The sequence below is a fragment of the Hibiscus syriacus genome, unplaced genomic scaffold (genome assembly GCF_006381635.1).
Source record: "Hibiscus syriacus cultivar Baekdansim isolate YM2019G1 unplaced genomic scaffold, ASM638163v2 tig00110450_pilon, whole genome shotgun sequence".
Taxonomy (NCBI): domain Eukaryota; kingdom Viridiplantae; phylum Streptophyta; class Magnoliopsida; order Malvales; family Malvaceae; genus Hibiscus; species Hibiscus syriacus.
This window is the reverse complement of record NW_024062743.1, coordinates 10,573,162-10,595,164: the sequence shown is the minus strand read 5'-3', so window position 1 is coordinate 10,595,164 and position 22,003 is coordinate 10,573,162. Positions and strand designations below refer to the sequence as shown.

Genomic DNA, 22,003 nt, shown 5'->3' with positions numbered 1-22,003 from the left:
GACTTGTTGAATTTGACCAAAGCTGACTTTGACCAAAATTTGACTTTTTTTAAAAAGTCATATTTTGGGTTTTTGACGTTACGAGTTTGATTTTGTGGTCTATTTTAACAAATTTTAGATAGAAAGCCCCCAAATTTGACCTTGAACCCCGAACATGCATATGTATTTAAATATTTTATTTAAGCGCATTTAAATTAAACAAAAATCGATTTGTGATGTTCTTTATTAAAGTACTCGTGATTCTCCTGACCAATCGTCAGCTCGACTCAGTTTTTTCGATCTGTTCAACCACACGAGCTCGTGATTGCTCGTATGATTTTGTAAACCATTTGAATACTTATATTTAGATTTAACTTCAGTAGTAACCTTGTTTCATTATGGCTTAAGTTTGAGCATTGATGTAGAGTGTGGCAAGGTTGGTGCTTAGTAGACATTCCAGACTGATCCATTTTAAGAGGCGTGTTCCTTGTGTGCTATATAAATGTTTTAAATACTTGTTTGGATTATCATGTGCAGATAACTATTCATTCTATTTTGTAATATGATTGTTTTTTTATTTAACTTGTGAATGATTTATCTGATTGAAATCCTGATTCTGATTTAATATTTATAAACTATGTTTGTTTGGTATATGTTATCTTATTATCGATTTTACTGAAAAATAAATGTCTGATTTATATTTTCTTGATTCTTCTAGTCATATCTTAAATTGTTTTATTGGGGCACTCTCTGGGATATACAACCTCTACAAGTTCAACACCAATCAAACTGGTAATTCTTTATGGACTTAAGGTGACCCTTGAGCAGGCTCTTAGGTCCAATAGGCCTAGGATAAAACCTTATGGATCTAAGGCACCCCCTTAGGATGGCTCCTATGCCTAATGGACATAGGGTAAGTCATTTTGGACTTAAGGCACCACCTCAAGTGTGCTCCTACACTTCGACTATGGTAAATCCTTATGGCCCAAGATACTCTCTTAGGTTAGCTCATATACCGAATGAGTATAGGGCAAGTACTTATGGATATAGTTCTGAGGAACTTTATATCAGTATATGATTTGAGGGTAGCTAAGTGATTTTACTGAAAATCTCATTGCCTTTTCTACTATGTTACTGAATAAATTTTTAAACTTGCTCGTATGTTTTATATTGCACTTACTGGAACACACTGAGCTCCCTAGCTCACTCCCCCAACTTTCTCATTTTTAATATACTTTTGGTTATGCATCCCAGACTTGGTACTTGGAGCATCGACACATTTCACACTATACATTTTGTTGTAATGTTTTCATCCTCCAAACTGCCTTTATTTTGGTGGCATGTGTTTATATTTTGATATACTTATTTTATGATGTATTTTATTACTGATGTATAAGTTATTACGATACTGATATTATTTTATAAAATGTTTTACTTGCGACCTTTCATGTGTTTACTATTTTTTTTTGTCATAATATGATTTTAAAGTATTGAAGAATGTTTTGGAGTATTTTATATAATCCGTTAGATCTAATCGTAACGTATAGTCTGAGTCTATAGGATTACAACGCTAACTCAATTTTTCTCGTTAAATCCCTTACTTATGACGTAATTAAAGGTTTTGCAAGGAAAATATTACGAGAATTTAAAAATTTTAAGTTTAAATTTTATTTTTTATTAATTTAAGTTAAATTATTCAAAGTATACAATAATTAACTGGATAAATTACACCAATGGTCACTAAAGTTTGAGTAAGTTTTCATTTGGCATAATACAAAGAAATACCCCTAACGTTTGATAGTATATGCAAATTTGCCCCTATTATTTTTTTTGTAACGTTTCACCCCACAACGTTTTATTTTGATTCAAAAGTCACCCTGTTGGATGGAAACTGTTAGTCAACTATCTGTCAACGCCTCCAGCTGACTAAGCAAGCACATGTGGACACAAATGATGACTTGGTGTGTCCACGTCATTAATGTATGCTGACATGGAATTGACACGTCAGATTTTTTTGTTAAAAAATTAATATTTTTTTGAGAATTTTGTACCAATGAGAGAGCGACATGTATCACTGTCCCTCTTTAACTTTAATGTCGTACATGAAAATGGTCTCTTCTTCTTCCTCCTCTTTGCATGATACTCGACAAGCTTCGATTCTGGGCAACGTTCAACAATGGGGTCGATGACAACGCTACAAAGAGTAGAGCTATTGGGTCGAACATGATAGCCTGCCACCACTCATATGGCTAACCGGATCTTCTGGTTTACTGTTGCCCACTGGGATTCGAGAAATCGGTACCCTTTGTCAATTTCAAGTTCCCCGATCCTCGATCGCTGGTTAGAGTTCACCGTCCGACACATCTTTTGAACGAAAGCTACATTGCCAAATACAATAAAGCGTTATCGATAATGAAGTCGTTGCCCTACAATGACCCTCAAAGCTTTGCCCGTCAAGCTGAGTTACACTTCTAGTTCTACACCAGTGCGTACGAGCAACTAAACCACTTCAACTCCTCGGTGAACATCCACCGTATGTGGATGTTCTTCCCCTGGCACCGCATGATAATATACTTCCACGAACGAATCCTCAGTAGCCTCATCGATGATGACTCATTCACGTTGCCATTTTGGGCTTGGGATATCCCCGAATGAATGTCAATATCGGATTATTATGTCAACAATAAGTTAGCTTTTTTCATATGGAGCACGATTTCCCTCATTTTCCACCACTGGTTGTCGATTTATCTTACAGCACTGATCAAAACCATCCCCATGTGAGCAACGATGAACAAACTGATGTGAACTTGAAGTTTATATATATACTCAAATGGTCTCCGACGCGAGAAAAATGGGTTTGTTCAGGGGATGTGCATATAAAGCACACGACGGCTACTGTAATTCACCCGACACCACTGAGAGTACATGGGTCGGAAGTAGCTTAAACCCTAGAAGAGAATACATGGGCAAGTTTTACTCGGCGGCGAAAGACCCGATTTTCTATGCTCATCATTCGAACATCGATCGGCTCTGGGAAGTTTGGAGAGAAATTAATGATCAACTATTAGATATCACCGATCCCGATTGGCTCGACTCTTTCTTTTTCTTCTACGAAGAAAATTTAAAGTTAGTAAAGATTAAAGTTTGTGATGTTCTCGATATCACAAAACTTGGTTATTCATACGAGGAAGTCGACCATCCATGGCTGAGTCATCGTCCCCCATCGTTGGTTCCGCCGAAACAAGCTCATCCAATGTTAAAACTTAAAGAAAACAAAAACCCAGTTTTAGAATCCGATTTCAGGCCCAATGGGCGAGTGTTGGACGGTATCATCAGAGTGAAAGTTCCTAGGTCGATGAAGAGGGAGAGCAAAGAGGAGGAGGAAGAAGAAGATACCATTTTCGTGTACGACATTAAAGTTAAAGATGGAGAGCGACACGTGTTGCTCTCTCATTGATACAAAATTTTGAGAAAAATATTAATTTTTTAACAAAAAAAAAATCTGACGTGTCAATTCCACGTCATCATTTGTGTCCACATGTGCTTGCTTAGTTAGCTGGAGGCATTGACCGTCAGTTGATTAACGATTTTCATCCAACTGGGGTGACTTTTGAATCAAAATAAAACGTTGTGGGGTCAAATGTTCCATAAAAGCAATATGGACAAATTTGCATATACTGTCAAACATTAGGGGTATTTATATGAATTATGTCTTTTCATTTTCTCTATTGAACTTTCAAAAGTTACAAATTGGTCACTAATGTAACACCCCAACCCGTACCCGACCCGGATACGAGTCCAAGGTATCACATCGACCAGTCAAAGCATATACCTTTATAAAAACCATAAAAAATTTAAAACTTCTATTCTATAAAGTAGTTCATTTACATAAATATATTTAAAACCTAAACTGACTCTATCAGAGCGTACATATTTAATGACTTAGTTACATGCCAACTTACTTAATTATATGACAAGACATACTTTACAAAATATTTATGATCTGAACTTTGCGCGGAGATATGCTGCTTTACGGATCCGAAGCTTGATCTTCTGGCTTAACCACACTAACGTGTAAGACACTTACACGTTAAGTCATTGACTTAGTGAGACATGTAAATACATAAAGTAAACTAACAAATGCATGAACACCTTATGTAATACATATTATACTTATATACCTATTGAACCCATCACTTATATGTTTATCCTTACTTATTTCCTTGTCATTAATTCAATTTCATCATATGAGGATATTTTGAACATAAACATATAATATAACTTCAAAACACAACAAGACATGAATAATTACTATTATCATATCATACATAACCATATAATATCTCATATCACTATTACACATATGCACTTGTTACCCTTATTATCATGTGATCCTAACTTATCACTTATACATATCATGTATCACATGTACCATTTCACGAGAAACACACGTATCATTATATCAAATTATGTTTTCTTTTCAAAGCCCATGCAGACTATTGATAACTTAAGGTATGTGAGTACATAGAGGTTGTGCACAATGCTGTCACCACAGCTCGTATAAATCCCACTAGGGGTGCGTAGAATTTGTTCCGTAGGACCACTATGTCCCGAAGGACCACTACGTCTCGAAGGACCACTGATAATCCCTCGACTCTTGGCATGCTAACTATACCTATAGCTCTAATAACACATGACATGGGCATTACATTTTATATTTTTTCACATATTCACGTAGGCACATAGTTCACTTTCACATAGAATATTTCCATGTAATTCACATTCACTTATCACATAGCTTTTCACCTTTGTATTCTTTTTTACATAGCTCATAGTCATGATTCTTATCTCATAACACATGTTCGTATATACATATTCTCATACAATCCCTTCATTCAGTTATAACATTTAACCTAGCTTATTACACTAACATGTATTCACATCACTTATTTAGCATACATAGCATATCATGTATCATTCTAGTATAACACATATAAGTTATATCACTTTCACGTAAATTTCATCTTATGGAATCACATAACATATTCTCACACATACATACATTTGCATAGTTCACATATAATTATGCGTTTAATCAATTAAACATATGCATTTACTCATATACAATACATTTAGTACCATATTGCTACATGTTTATGCTTCAGTACCCCTAATCACATAATAGCAGAATTAGACTCGTCGCAAGTCTTAATTCCCTATACATAACATACATTTAATATCATGTACTCACCTGGTTTCCAATAACACTACCAAGCTCTTGCTCTTCTTTGCTATTCTTACTCTGACCACCTATCCGAACTTTACTTCCGATCGATGTCTACACAATCATATATTTATACTATCAGTATCCAATTGATATACTATAATCTATCACTTCTTAGACTGAAAGAAAGATTTATTCCATTTCCCATTGAAGTGCATCGGTACATTCTATAGTGTATCAATGCATCCCTTAACATGTGCATTGATGCACTATCCATGCATCGATACACAAATCACCTTGGATGTATTAATCTTAAGGGGGTGCATCGATGCACTCCTTATGCATCGATGCACTAATTACATTCGATGTTTATTTATTTGAGAGTGCATCGATAGACATTGAAGATGCATCGATGCACACAACCCAGAAATTACATTTTGAGCCCGAAAATTCTTACTTTGTCCTCAAATTCTACTTATTAACCCCTCCTTATGCCTTAAAACTTATCTATACATATGTAAACCTTCTTATAACACTATAACACTTCACCATCTCTCATAAATCACCATAATTCTTGAATCAAAGAATTTCATCAAATTTTTCATGTGTTCTTAATTCAATTCTATCACCTCTAACTTCTTAATTAACCCTTTGACTAGTCAAATCTATCCTTAGAACTTCAAAAACCTTTCTATAACAAAAGTTCATTTCTAAACTCTTAATAGAAATTCCTTTCTAATTCTCTCCTCTTGGTGTTTTAAGCTTATATAAGCTTTACTTCAGTTTATATAACACCCAAATAATCAAAACCTACTTAATATTCAAGAAATCAACAACTAAAATCAAACTTACCCTTAACAATGAAAGCCAACGTGAAGAAGGAAGAAGAAGAAATAAGCTTTCCAAAAAACTCTCCCCATCCCCACGTGTTATCTTCCTAAATAAGGGAGATAAAAATATCCTCCAAGCCAAATTACCATAATAACCTTATAATCCTTTCATATTTACCCTTTATCCAATATTGAAATATTCTTATTAAAATCCTTAAACCTTTTAATTTTTTCTAAATTGATCCCTAAATTTCAAAAATTCTTATTTTAATCACTGACCCGGATTTCAGGATGTTACAAATCTCCCCATCTTTTAAAGAAAATTCATCCTCGAATTTTCACTTTACCCCAAATAAAGCAATCCTTTATAATACTCAACAATTCTTATTTTACCCTTACTATTAACCTTATACTCATATACAGTTCTCCTTCGATACTCAATATATATATATATATATATATATATATATATATCTTTCTTACTCATTCCATAAACAACCTTCATATAACTTATTTACTTGGAAACCATATACTATTAATTCTTAACAATTCATTATTTCTTGCTTCTAATCAAATCTTCCAATTATCTTTCTAATTACCACTTACTGAATACTATGATGATTCTCAAATCTATTAAAACCAAACTATTTTACCACGATATCGAAATTTACCTGCCAAAATCTCTGGGTCATCACAATCTTCATCAGTCCTTAAATTATAAACTTGGGCAGGTGGTTGTATATCATGTTGAGTGAATGACTCTGATCGATTTCTTCTACGACCTCTACCTCTATTTCGTTGAGATACCACAGTAGATCTTTCTCTCTGTATCGTCTCTTCAGTCATAAATGGACAATCTCGAATAAAATTTCCAACATCCCCACATCTAAAACAAGCTCCTGAGATCACTCTACAAACTCTTGTATGATTCTTTCCTCGATATGAACATTGTCTGAATTGACTGAAATTTGATATTCTATCAGGAAAAACATATGATTCTAACATCTCCGGAGTTGGAGAATCTCCTTCTATATTTTTCTTTGATAGAGAGGAACTTGACGAAGCACCCATTCTTTTGGACTTCTGAACTTTCTGTTCTTTAAATCTTTCATTCTGAGCTCTCTCTAGAGCTTTAGCTCGATTAACCACTTCTTGAAATGATGAAAAATTCAAGGTTATCAACAACTCTCTTAGCCTAGGACGCAAACCCTCCACAAACCAGTCACACACATTTTTCTCAGTCAGAATAAATTCAACAGCAAAATGACTTAACTTATTAAACTCACATTCGTATTCATACACTGTATAATTCCCTTGCTTCAAATTCAGAAATTCTTGCTTCATCTGTATAATATATTGGTCACCAATATACTTACGATTGAATTCTTCCAAGAAGAATAACCAAGTCACTTGATCACTTCTTAATCTCATGGTTACATTTGTCCACCATATTCTAGCTTGTCCCCTTAACAAAGATACTATTCCATCTAATTTCTCCACGTCAGAACAGTAAAGTCCATCCAACATAATCTTGACATCGTTCAACCAAAGATCCGCAGCAACCGAATATTCCTCAGCTTCACCCTTAAACTTAGGTGTTCCTAAACATTTTAATTCTTTAGCTATATTCATTCAAGGAGCTGAGGGCGCAGAGGGTTAAAAACGTGACAAAACAACATTTAACGTCCAGAAAAGTATCCATTGATCTCTCTCTGGTACTACTGGAGGGGTTCGCTCTTCACCATGCCTGGCCAGGGTTGGTGAATGGCTACTACCCTCAGATCTATTACTTCTCTTTTCACTACAAGAACTCTCACTATCAGACATCTATTACATAACCATATAACTTTATTAGAAGACATCATACTTATGTCTCTATCAGATCAGAAACTTTCACTTTATATTGGTATGTATACCTTTTCAAAATACTTTGACTTCAATTTAAGCCTAGAATCGGCTAAACCTTAGCTATGATACCATTAAATATAACACCCCCAACTCGTACCCGACCCGGATACGAGTCCGAGGTATCACATTAACCAGTCAAAGCATATACCTTTATAAAAAACCATAGAAAATTTAAAAACTTCTATTCTATAAAGTAGTTCATTTACATAAATATATTTAAAACCTTAACAGACTCCATCAGAGTGTACATATTTAATGACTTAGTTACATGCCAACATACTTAATTATATGACAAGACATACTTTACAAAATATTTCTAATCTGAACTTTGTGCGGAGATATGCTGCTTTACGGATCCAAAGCTTGATCTTCTGGCTTAACCACACCTATGTGTAAGACACTTACATGCTAAGTCATAGACTTAGTGAGACATGTAAATACATAAAGTAAACTAACAAATGCATGAACATCTTATGTAATACACATTATACTTATATACCTATTGAACCCATCACTTATATGTTTATCCTTAATTATTTCCTTGTCATTAATTCAATTTCATCATATGAGTATATATTGAACATAAACATATAATATAACTTTAAAACACAACAATAAATGAATAATTACTATGAGCATATCATATATAACCGTATAACATCTTATATCACCATTACACATATGCACTTGTTACCCTTATTATCATGTGATCCTAACTTATCACTTATACATATCATGTATCACATGTACCATTTCACAAGAAACACGCGTATCATTATATCAAATTATGTTTTCTTTTCAAAGCCCATGCACACTATTGAGAACTTAAGGTATGTGAGTGCATAGAGGTTGTGCACAATGTTGTCACCACAGCTCGTATAAATCTCACTAGAAGCGCGTAAAATTTGTCCCGTATGACCACTATGTCCCGAAGGACCACTGTGTCCCAAAGGACCACTATGTCCCGAAGGACCACTGATAATCCCTCGACTCTTGGCATGCCAACTATACCTATAGCTCTCATAACACATGACATAGGCATTACCTTTTATATCTTTTCACATATTCACGTAGGCACATAGTTCACTTTCATATAGAATATTTCCATGTAATTCACATTCACTTATCACATAGCTTTTCACCTTTACTTGTATTATTTTTCACATAGCTCATAGTCATGATTCTTATCTCATAACACATGTTCGCATATAAATATTCTCATACAATCCCTTCATTCAGTTATAACATTTAACCTAGCTTATTACACTAACATGTATTCACATCACTTATTTAGCATACATAGCATATCATGTAACATTCTAGTATAACACATATAAGTCATATCACTCACGTATATTTCATCTTATGGAATCACATAACATATTCTCACACATACATACATTTACATAGTTCACATATAAAGATGCGTTTAATCAATTAAACATATGCATTTACTCATATACAATACATTTAGTACCATATCGCTACATGTTTATGCTTCAGTACCCCTAATCATATAATAGCGGAATTAGACTCGTCGCAAGTCTTAATTCCCTATACATAACGTATATTTAATATCTTGTATTCACCTGGTTTCCAATAACACTACCAAGCTCTTTCTCTTCTTTGCGTATCTTACTCTGACCACCTATCCAAACTTTACTTCCGATCGATGTCTACACAATCATATATTTATACTATCAGTATCCAATTGATATATTATAATCTATCACTTCTTATACTGAAAGAAAGATTTATTCCATTTCCCATTGAAGTGCATCGGTACATTCTATAGTGTATCGATGCATCCCTTAACATATGCATCGATGCACTATTCATGCATCGATACACATATCACCTTCGATGTTTTAATCTTAAGGGGGTGCATCGATGCACTCCTTATGCATCGATGCACTAATTACATTCGATGTTTATTTATTTGAGAGTGCATCAATACACATTGAAGATGCATCGATGCACACAACCCAGAAATTACATTTTGAGCTCGAAAATTCTTACTTTGTCCTCAAATTCTACTTATTAACCCCTCCTTATGCCTTAAATTTTATCTATACATATGTAAACCTTATTATAACACTATAACACTTCACCATCTCTCATAATTCACCATAATTCTTGAATCAAAGAATTTCATCAAATTTTCCATGTATTCTTAATTCAATTCTATCACCTCTAACTTCTTAATTAACCCTTTGACAAGTCAAATCCATCCTTAGAACTTCAAAAACCTTTCTATAACAAAAGTTCATTTCTAAACTCTTAATAGAAATTCCTTTCTAATTCTCTCCTCTTGGTGTTTTAAGCTTATATAAGCTTTACTTAAGCTTATATAACACCCAAATAATCAAAACCTACTTAATATTCAAGAAATCAACAACTAAAATCAAACTTACCCTTAACAATGGAACCCAACGTGAAGAAGGAAGAAGAAGAAATAACCTTTCTAGAATATTCTCTCCATCCCCACGTGATATCTTCCTAAATAAGGGAGATAAAAATATCCTCCAAGCCAAATTATCATAGTAACCTTATAATCCTTTCATATTTACCCTTTATCCAATATTGAAATATTCTTATTAAAATCCTTAAACCTTTCAATTTTCCCTAATTTGATCCCCAAATTTCAAAAATTCTCATTTTAGTCACTGACCCGGATTTCGGGATGTTACAACTAATGTTATTGATTTGTGACAAAATGATCACTAACATTATTGATTTGTAACAAAATATTCACTACATCGTCATCTCCGTTAAATTGATAACATAACAACGTTAACAAAAAGGTTAATATTTAGTTTACCCCTAAATTATTGCTAAAACATCATATGGATCCTTAAACAATGATTTAATATCTAATTTACCCCCAAAAAAAATTCTAATTTCCAGATTTTTTTTTCAAATACCCACCACCACCACCATATTCCTCCCCTCCCCGCCTCTCCCACCTCATCAGCTCCCAAACCCAAACGTCGATATGTCCATTTAGTTAACTTACAACTGCTACACCTAGAAATGCATTAACGGGAATAAATACTTCTGCAGACAGATTGAATCTGTAATGCAGATCGGCGAAGCATAATGAAACTACTTCAAGCTAAATAAGAACGAATTTTCCTCAGGATAATGCTGACCAGCCCTGAGAAAAGCCTTCGTCTTACCAATCTGCCAAAAATAAAATGGCGTCAGTATAATCTCACCCAAGATTCAATCATACAGATGCAAAAAACATGCGAGTAAACAATCATGAAACAAGTGGTTGCATATACAATTTGATCAAAAGCAACAAAATGGACTCCCATCTGGAGGATGCCTGTACTGTTTATGTATGTATGATACATGATGCTCACATCCTCAAGCATTCAAATGCTAATAAACTTAATTGGACAATATTGAGCACTTATAATACCAAGTTTGTGGTTTGAAATCCAACAAGATAGATCTGCACATGACAAGTTTTTGCTCTTTGCTAACATTTGCTAGCTTCCAAGAAATTTTTCGAATATGTATTCTTAGGATAAAGGAGTGTGGAACATTCATTCTGTTAGTTATCCCGACATCAAAAGTAGGAGTAGCAATAATGAAATAATTGAATGTAGGCAGCACCCAATAATTAAAGAAATGATAATTAAAGCCTGCATGACTTCAATTATTGCAATGATCCCTAAAGCATGACACGGCTGACCTGCTCTCGTCCTCTACTTGTGTTTCTCTTAATTACCCCCTTTCTTCATAACCCACCTCACGCGCGTGGGACCTCTCCTCTTTCCTTTTTTAATTAGGATAATATTTAAAATAATTCATATGCTATTTTATTTAGTTTTAAATTTACTCTTATAAAATAAAAATTTATAACTTAATCTAAAATTTTAAAAATACTATATGAGTAATATATTTAATAATTCTAAAAATAGTTAACAAATCAATCCATAATTATCTTTAGATTTTTTTTGGCATTCATTGGACACCCGATTTGTGGATTTATTTTATTTTCTCTTAAAAGACACAAAAGAAAAGAACATTATTATTATTATTGGTATGCAAATATAATAAGTACTGCTTTCTTTGGAATAGTGAAGACGGTCTCTCTTTGTTTGGTCGGATTGAGCGTAATATAATATATGTCGAAATCCCATGCTACTGTAACGTGACTAAGAAGTTGATTACTGTTTATCTTCATTACCCGCTGTCTTTTAAGGGTATAAATCAATTTAGTTTGAATAAGTAAAATTATATTTGTGTTTATTCGTTTATTTTTTAAGGTATTGATGTTCGTTTAAATTTTTGGTATCTTGTTCTTTTATTTATTTTTGAAAACATTCACGAACATGTTCATTTAGTAGTCTACAACCGACACTCACTTTCTATCATTTTATTTGCAAGCCAAAAAGTGGTAAGATTACACCAATAGTCCTTAAGCTCCTTAGGTTTTAAAGTTTAAATTCTAAAGTTCACTTTATATTCAGTTTAATCTCTATCTTCATCAATATTTAAAAAAATAATTGAGTAAACGAGTTTCTTCGTAAATAGAAATGAACCGATCACACATCTGTTTATTTTTATTTATTTATTAAATGAGCATACAAATTTTGTTTATACTCATTTATTTAGTTTAATAAAATAATGTTATACAGACACTTCACAAACTTTTCTTAAATACAATGTTCATTTATTGTCTTTTTAATAAATTTTTACATGATTATAATAAACTATAATTTATAATAAAATTATATATATTTATGGAAATAAATATATATTATTATCAAGTTTTTTAATGACGTAAATAAAACTAAAAACGTTTTATAATTCGATACATATGCCACGTTTTTAATTATACTGATGAAACAAAACAACTTAATTGATAAATAGACACAATAATCGATTAAATAGTATATAATTAAAAATGTTTCTCAAACACGTGAAGCTTAGGTGAAAAGCAAGGGTTGTGTGATGATTGTATTCAAACCAACAGGCCAATGGCACCTTGGATTGGGGAAATGATGTTATTATGGATGGTCAGTCATCGGTTCAAGGGTTCCGGTTCAGCCACATTTATTGGAATCACGTCATAATTGACTACTCGGAAACTGGAAATGTTTAGATTAAATTAATTGGCTATCATTTGAAAACAAACAAACAGTGCCATTCCGCTATAATTGTGTTGGCTGAACAGCGCTTCTTAATCATTATATTTCTCTCATCACCTCTATAATAATAACATATATCAGCTCCATTTTTTATTCATTTTATTAGTCAAAAGTTTCTTCTTCTTTTTTTCTTTTGTATACGTGAAATCTAAAACACAATCAATTAATATAAAATAAAAAAATTATAATTGATCATAATTGTAAAAAAAATATTAAATGTATAAAATTTTAAGGTAATATGAATAACATTTTAGGTTAAAACTCAAAATATTACGTTTTTCATAAGAAATCATTTAAATTATATAATTATTCTAGCTACAGTTTAAAAAGTTACTATCAATAAATTCATGTAGCATTGTCATTATAATATAAAATTCTCTCATTGAAAAAAACCTAGTTTTCTCTCATTGGTGTTTCGTTCATCTTTTTTTTGTTTTTGTTGATCGGAGACAACACCAACTTTAATGTTGGTTGCAACCGTCGATATTCTTTATTATCCTTTGCTTTTCTATATCTATTGAGTCAATCAAGAGGAAAAAATAGCCAAGAGGGGAGGTGAATTGGCAATTAAAAACTTTGGTGAAAACTTGAAAGAAAAATAGGAAATCGAAGAATGTTGACTTTGATTTTTGGCTCTGTGATTACTTTGGCTTTTTTTTTTATTTTGATTTCTCATCTTCACATATGGCTTGAAATTTTGTTTTTATACCTGCTCGTTCAATTCTAGTCGTTTGGGCTATTGTGAGAGTTAATAGAGCTGTTGAGATGAAGCTTCCTGCAATAAATGTTACCAATACACCTTGAGTATCGATATTCGGGCTTGGAGTATCGATACTGCATGCATTAATTACAAAAAATTTGACCTTTGGAAGATGGAAGTATCAGTACTCTAGTAAAAGTATCGATACTCTGAGAGTATCAGTACGAAAATGGTATACTGGAATCGTTTTTTGTCAAAACCACAAAGGGAGTATCGGTACTCCCATCCAGAGTATTGGTACTGCTTGAACAATATTGATATTGTTCTTGCAGTATCGGTACTGCATGGTTTAAAAAATTTTTTTGACTCGATTAAGGTTCGAAACCCTTTGTAAAATTATTTGAAAATTATTTCTAGTATATGAATTTAATTTTCAAAACGAGTAAGGAGTAAAAATTTATTTTTTGACCTTGAGAAGGATTTCAATATTCGAACGATTTAATCGAATATAAACTTAAAAATCGAATAAAAATAATCTTAATTTTTTTAAATATTCATTTTTTTGGTATATCAAAATACAAAGCATGGTTCAACAATATTGTATCTGTATTTTCTTTTATTTTTTGATTTTCAATAAGTCTGCTTGTATGAAACGTTTTCATCTACCTTTATGTCACATTTTCTTATACTTATTGGCATGTTTTTTTGGTTGTTTGGTCATTTTTTTCATTTATCTTTTTTCAAATGGTCGATTTGACATCGCCATGACTGATCAAGATGACGCTTATATGATTTCTTGTTGATCTTTCATGTTTTGAACTCTCGAATTCGATTTGGATCCCCGATTTACGTTCGTACATAGCTTTTCACTTCACTCGAGTATGATTTGTGGTTTGTTGGTGGTCTTTTAATAACTTGATTCCATTTTGTGGTTTGTTTGCTGATGTAATCAGATCTATTTGTATCTATCTTTGTTCGAGTTTCTTGGTTAGATTTTTAATCTTTCCTTGAATGATCATTATGTGATCTCAAGTTGCTAGTTTTATTTTAATGATTGTAAGAAAATTTCCTAATTATGTTCTTAATTTAAAATTGCGATTGTAAATCTTTATTGTAATTTGCATATTTCCTATTTTAAATAAAATTAGTTGCTTCTATAAAAAAAACTCATTATAATATAACATATAAACTACACATTTAGTATCTAAATTATAAGTTTTTGGTCCGTTTTATTCTCTAAACTTTCAATTTTTCAAAATCATACTTAAATTTTAGTTTTTATTTCATTTTAGTACACACGTTCAAAATTTAACGTTAAGTTTTGAAAAAAATTAAAAGTTTATGTACTAAAATGGAGCAAAACTTATAGTGATATGTACTAAATGCATTAAGTTTTTAATGATGAGTATTAAAACAAAACAAAAACCAAACATGATGTATAATTTTAAAAAAAAATTAAATTGATATTAAATTTATAATTTACCTTAATATAATATTATCGATCATAATTAAAATTATTATCAATTGTATATATATTTTTAAATAAATATGATAAGGTATGTAATAAATTATTAACAAAATCTTGCCCATGGATTAGATTAGGCATTCTTAATTGTAAAATGAAAAAGAAGCTTGTCGCTGTTGGACTTGAATTGTATCGATAAACAAAATATGGACGAAAAGCCGTGTGTTTTCTCATCAGTCTCCTGCTCCAACTTTCTTTTCATTTCTCTAAAATGGTCAAAACATTTCAAACTCGATTCGTTTTTAATACCATTAACAAAGATTTTCCTGTACTGTTTACAAAACAGGAAAATCTCTTCTCTTTCTTGTGCATATATTTATATAGATTCACGTGCGTTTGTCAACCTGGATTTGTCGGTCAGTCTCTCCCACAGTGCCAAAAGCTTAATAAAAAGGAGTGTTGTAGGGCGAGAGGAGCAAGTTTGAATAGGGTTTTCTTTTTCAGTTCATCTCTCTCTATCTTCATCAAATCAAACAAGACATTTCAAAGCCGTCTTTGAAAGTGAAAAAAGGTTAATGGAGTTAGCTTTGAGCTTGGGTGATTCTTCAAAGCCATTTCCTTTTCTAGAAAAAACCCCAAAGTTATCAACCAGCGATCTAGGGTTTTGCAAGGAAGCTAATAGAGATGGAGACGACAACAAAAGGGTTTCTTCAGATCCACCTCTTCAGCTTCATCTTCTTCCATTCTCTCCTCTTCCTCGCACGCCACCTCCTTCTCAGCTTCGTCTTCCTTGGCTCAATGATAATCGTCAGTATATTTTGTTTTTCCCATTAGTTTTTTTCAAGCTTCTTATCTTCTTTTTTAGTTCTTTCTGGGTATCGGATTCTGTTTTTTATCTTTTCCGTTATCTACTGGGAGAAAATATTAACATTGTACTGTAACTACTGCACGAAACGGGTTCACCAGAAGGACCGATAAGAGCGTTAGACGTGAACCGGTTACCGATGGTGGCGTTGGGGGATGAAGCGGAGGAAGGAGCGGCGCAGTCATCTCCGAACAGCGCGGTGTCATCCTTCCCGATGGATTTCGGGATTACTAACGGAGGCAGGAGAAACATGGAAACTGAAACCGAAAGGGGTAGCTCCAGAGCAAGCGATGACGATGAGAACGGTTCAACCCGGAAGAAACTCCGGCTCACTAAAGAACAATCGGCTTTTCTCGAGGAAAGTTTCAAAGAACACAACACCCTGAATCCCGTGAGTCAAAACAAAAAACCGAACAACTTCTTTTTATTTATTTCCCTTGTTTCAGGGTTCATGTTTTGAATATTTTGATTTATTTTTCTTTTAAAAAAACGTTGGTTCAGAAACAAAAGCTTGCTTTGGCCAAACAATTAAATCTTCGTCCTCGACAAGTGGAAGTTTGGTTTCAGAATAGAAGAGCAAGGTATACATATTAATTACTTAATTTTTTTTTATTTTAATGGTTGTTGGGTTCAATAATTGCCAAAATATGTGATTTTTTCTGGGTTATTTTATAATATTGATTTCGAATAAAATGGTACAAAAAAAAAAAACAGGACAAAATTGAAGCAGACGGAGGTAGATTGTGAGCATTTAAAGAGATGGTGCGAAACACTGACAGAAGAAAATAGAAGGTTACAAAAAGAACTGCAAGAGTTAAGAGCTTTAAAAACTTCCCAACCATTTTACATGCACGTACCTGCCACCACCCTCACTATGTGTCCGTCATGTGAGCGTGTCGCCACCAATTCCACCGCCGCCGCCGCCGTCTCTGGCAGAAATACGGATGCCAAAACTGTAGGAATCCCGTTTTCGCCACTGGGAACTCATGTGACCCAGAGCCAGTCCCAAGCCGACCAGGCTGCTTCGTGAAATCATTGGACGAGACCAGTCAAAATATGCTGTCACCTTTTTTTTTTCTTTAGCCCATTTTGTACATATTTTTGGGTTGAAGGATTTTTTTTTTTGATTTCCTTATTTGAACTTTTATTTTAATATTTGTCTATGTTCTCTTGCAGTTTTATTAGGGATAAAGATGTTTAAAGAAAACGATATTTGAGTTTATCGATAGATTTTGTTTAGAGTGGAGGGAGATATCGAAGAAATTTCGTAAGAAGAGCCGCTTGTTTGTTTGACATGGAAAAAATTAATTCTTCATACTTATTGTCTTATTGTAATGAAATCCTTCTGCGGTTTCAGATTTGTTAGTGATAATATTTTAGATCTATTTAATTGTATATTATTTTGATTAATTTAATCATTTAATTTATTATCATCATCATCTCTGTGTTTACTTTTTTGATGGATGATCTACTTCCTTTTGATTATTATTGTATTAATAAAAATAAATTATGATAATTTGAGATAGGGAGAGATTTTGTTAAAATTTGGAGTTTAGTGAGATTTGTACTTTTGACCTTTGGAAACAAAGGATATACAAATATATTCTTAAAAATAATAATTTTTTAAAAAATAAAGCCTTAAAATTTTCAAAATTCCCAAATTACTCCAAAACCCTAAATACTAAATTCCTAATTTCACCCATTATCGCCATCAAATCAATGACCATCACCCACCACTTTCATCGACAAATCCTTACCACTAATTACCCCACTCTTCTGTCGTCGAAAATCAAAGAACAATGTGCTAATCGATCGTCAAAACACTGAATATAAAATATTCTAATCGAACCATGAACGGTGCCCAATCGACAGGCGAATGGTGAATAATGTGCACGACGAGATGAGACTTTTGAGTATAGCACCAGCGTGCTATCGATAGGGATGATTGGTGAAGTTAGGGATTATGATTTAAGATTTTTATTTATTGGGGATTTTTTAGAATTTAGGGTTTTAATTGGGAATTTTGGGTTTTTAAAGAAATTTTAGAATTTTTTAAAAAAATTAATATTAGTTATGTCAATAAAATGACGTCATTTTAGACTTTTTTTAAGCATCCACGTTAGCAAAGTCACGGCACGGAGTTGCCATGTCACCGTGCCATTAAACCATTAACGATGAAGTGGTATAATTACACTTCAAAATAAATGTTACTGATGAAATTGATAAAATTAAAACATTGATGCTATAAACGAATCAACACTTAAAGGTTGGTAGTATTTGAAGTAGTTTACCCTAAAAAAAATGAGATGCCTATAGTAGACTACATTGTGTAACACCCTTAACCCGTATACGTACCAGAATACTAGTCAAAGATGTCACACAACTTATACAGACGTTTTACAATTGAAAACCATTACAAATTTGAACCTTTTAAAATTTTCCAATTTGATCATTTCTATAAATAATATTATCGCATAAATTCTTAAAATAACATTTAAATCAATATCAATTTCAGATAACTTAGTAGTTTAATGTTCCTTCCTATTATAAAGTAATCTGTCTAAAAAATGCCTAATTTAAAATCCATTTCAATAGCAGATAAAATATAATTAATAAACTATTATTAATTCATTATAATGATTTATGCACTACTATTTATACTAAGTCCATATTATTTATTATTATACAAACCGATTTAAACTATAATAATTAATTAGAAAAACCAAAACACATAATATACATGCCACTAATAAGTCAAAAGTAAACATCAGAGGATGTCCATATTGATACTGATAGTAGGTATGATTATGTTTAGGGGATCTCGTGGTACTCTTACTCTACTTGTTTATCATTTTCTTTACCAACGCATGAAAATCATCACACGCTAAGTATAACTTAGTGAAATATTATAAACAAATCGATGTGAGATAAAATATAAAAATAACAATAATTCCAAATAATATAATTTATTCAAATAAACATTTGAATTTCAAAACCGACTTAAATAAGCCATTTTCCACATCAGTAAACCTGTAAAATCAATATCTTATGATTTTATGAAATCATGACAACCAATGTCAACTAACAATAATCAATAAAAAATAATTTTCATTCAATCACATATTCAGTACATTCATATTTCAAATCCATAGCCCAATGTAATCTAAGAGAATGTAAAGTACATGAGTCGCTCGAATGTGTGCAATATGCACTCGTAAGGGCCCATATATCAATAACAATAATCTGCACTCGAAAGTGCCCATATCAATCGCACCATAAGTGCCATACTTGAAGTACATAAATGTACTATATCAATAACACTAAACAGTGATCACTTTACCTCATGACATGTCAATTGTATATACGACTCTCCATTCAACATACAATGGGCTTTACGATAAAAATCATAACACTAGTATATCCAATCAATGTCATATCCAAATATTATTTATCAAAAATCAGTATATTGGGCAATTTATACCCTAAAATAATTCATAAAACATTTCAGTAAACATTATGGAAATATTCCATAATTTGATTAAACTATTCTTTAAAAATCATAAGCAAGTCGTCCTCAATCAGTATACTTAAATAAATAAAATGCACTTACCTTATTTGTCTGTAACCCCTAAACCCGACTTAAAAAAATTTAAGAATAACATAGAGAATCATGTTGAAACTTACCCCTCACGAAAACATAATTATTATAAGTTCAAAATAATATATAATAAAGTGAAATTTCTCAAGTTCAATAATTATTTAAAATAAAATATATGAAGAAAAATTCAATATAAATACTAGTTATTACAAATCATGCAAAAACCTGTTTGAAATATTGTAATGCCTAATGTCCCAAAATTTACAAATAAAATAATCCCAAAAAATTAAATAAATAACAATTTCGAATAAAAGATCCGAGTAAAAATCTCACACTATAAATAATAAAAAGTTGAATGCGTACTAAACATCCAAGTATCAATTCACCTAATCTTGAATATCTGAAAATAAAGACTAAAGGGTGTAAATTATTAAGCTTAGTGTGTCTCTAAAGTGTAATTAAACACAAGTCACAATACAATCCAAAACAAATAGTAATAATCATATTTCGAATCAATCAACGATAATCAAATATTTAAATGTATGCAACTGCTTATGCACCCACCCGTACTCCAAACACTCCATCAGTGAGTGAATCCCATAGAACCACTCAAACTACAATCACTACATATTCGAGAGTGGGGTTCGCCACAAAGGCAGAAGTTACGGAATCCGAAAGTGACATTCACCCCGTGGAGTGAATGCACTTAACTTCCCCTATCAAAATTCGTCCCATTATAACATACAAATGGCACACATATTTGTTATCCGATCCGATCCGAATAACACATACTTAAATATCATATATCCAAATTATGACCTAATCCGAATGTAATAATTACATAAACAAATAATCTAAGTTCGATACATAACATATATCACATATCATACTTTTCTAAATTTCAACTGATACATCAAAATCACATAACCATTATGCTCGAAATCAACTTTCAATAAACATGCTACCCGAAATATAATTAATTCAATATTACTGCAAAATAATCGTGCTTTCACTCAGACAACTAAACAATTATCACAGACAAAATTTAGCACCGGATAGAGACAAAAATAGCTAATGATTGTAGCACCTATCAAGATCAACACGAGCAGTGGTTCGACCCAAATCATTTCCTACCAAATAATTTAAAATTACTAAATTATTCTAAAATTAACGATAAAAATAAACGTGCTAAACTTCATAAATCTACGCTCACAGTCACCACGAGCAACCCGAGTCGGTTCGAGGTTCGTGGGTAACGACGAGGAGGCGGTAACTCGATTCCCGGTTCGATTCCACCTGCAACATTTTCGACGCTCGAATCAAATCTTAATCAAGAAATTTTCAGATACGAAATAGATTATTAACGTCGACTTCAAATAAATTTTGACTCGATCAGAAAATCGATAGCGGTTCGATTCAAATATAACGGGCTATCAGTAACTAAAACAGAACTGTCGACTACAAGGGTGCACTGGCAGTAGTTCCTAGAGGACCAGTGAACTCACGGTCAGACCAGTCGTGACCTCTAACGGCCAGCAACGGCCACCATTCGACAATGGGTATCGAAACAAAACAGAACCGAAAAGGGGGTTCCACGGCCGAATAGCGGTGTTCAACTGCAACTCGGGTCACCTGGGTCTTCTCCGAAGAGAACCCAACCCCTTGGTGGCCACGTAAGGACAGAACACGGCGACAGCGGACGATTTCCCCGAGTCGAACACACGGGTTTCGCAACCCAACGTCGCTCAAAAACGACGGGAACGATCGGGGTTCGACGGGAGACACTCGGTCGTTGGTCGGCGACCGTACCTTATCTATCGGACGGCGAGAACGGCGACAGTGCAAAGAGGGCACGAGGTTGCTGCTAAAGTTCTTAAGAAAACAAAGAAGCGTGCAGCACAGTGTTATAATCGGGGAGAATGATTTTGATTTTAAAAAATGGTTTAATTTCAAAGTAGGCCATTATACTATAATATTTTGCAAAAATGGATCCAAACTTTCTACTTCGCAATTTGACCACTATTCTCAATTTAGGATTTTTGTCAAAATTTCTCAAATTCTAGAGTTTTAGATTTGGGGAAAAATGGGTTTTACATTGCCTCACTATCAAACCTTTAATGACGATATCCTTTTTAATCACGTGTTTGATCCTTCGCTTTTGATTCAATTCGATCATAATATTTATCGTAATCTAGATAAATTCATGCACAAAACACAACATTCAAAGTATATGTTAATATTATACTAACATAATCAATCTCTAATAATA

The 22,003-nt window shown here is 32.7% G+C and overlaps 1 protein-coding gene and 1 pseudogene across 1 annotated transcript; both read left to right on the top strand.

Moving 5' to 3' along the window:
* The first annotated feature begins 2,115 nt into the window (after positions 1 to 2,115).
* LOC120126224 lies at positions 2,116 to 3,436 on the top strand (annotated as a pseudogene).
* Positions 3,437 to 16,243: 12,807 nt separating this feature from the next.
* On the top strand, positions 16,244 to 17,378 carry LOC120125951 (homeobox-leucine zipper protein HOX11-like). The gene is made up of 3 exons (XM_039144266.1): positions 16,244 to 16,527; positions 16,638 to 16,717; positions 16,851 to 17,378. Exons 1-3 carry the CDS (start codon positions 16,276 to 16,278, stop codon positions 17,164 to 17,166), a joined length of 648 nt encoding a protein of 215 aa, XP_039000197.1. The 5' UTR covers positions 16,244 to 16,275; the 3' UTR covers positions 17,167 to 17,378.
* The last annotated feature ends 4,625 nt before the right edge of the window (positions 17,379 to 22,003 follow it).

Coding starts and splice junctions, on each gene's coding strand:
- LOC120125951 (XM_039144266.1), top strand. CDS start 16,276: ATGGTGGCGTTGGGGGATGAAGCGGAGGAAGGAGCGGCGCAGTCATCT. Junction 16,528..16,637: donor AACACAACACCCTGAATCCC/GTGAGTCAAAAC, acceptor ACGTTGGTTCAG/AAACAAAAGCTTGCTTTGGC. Junction 16,718..16,850: donor TTTCAGAATAGAAGAGCAAG/GTATACATATTA, acceptor AAAAAAAAACAG/GACAAAATTGAAGCAGACGG.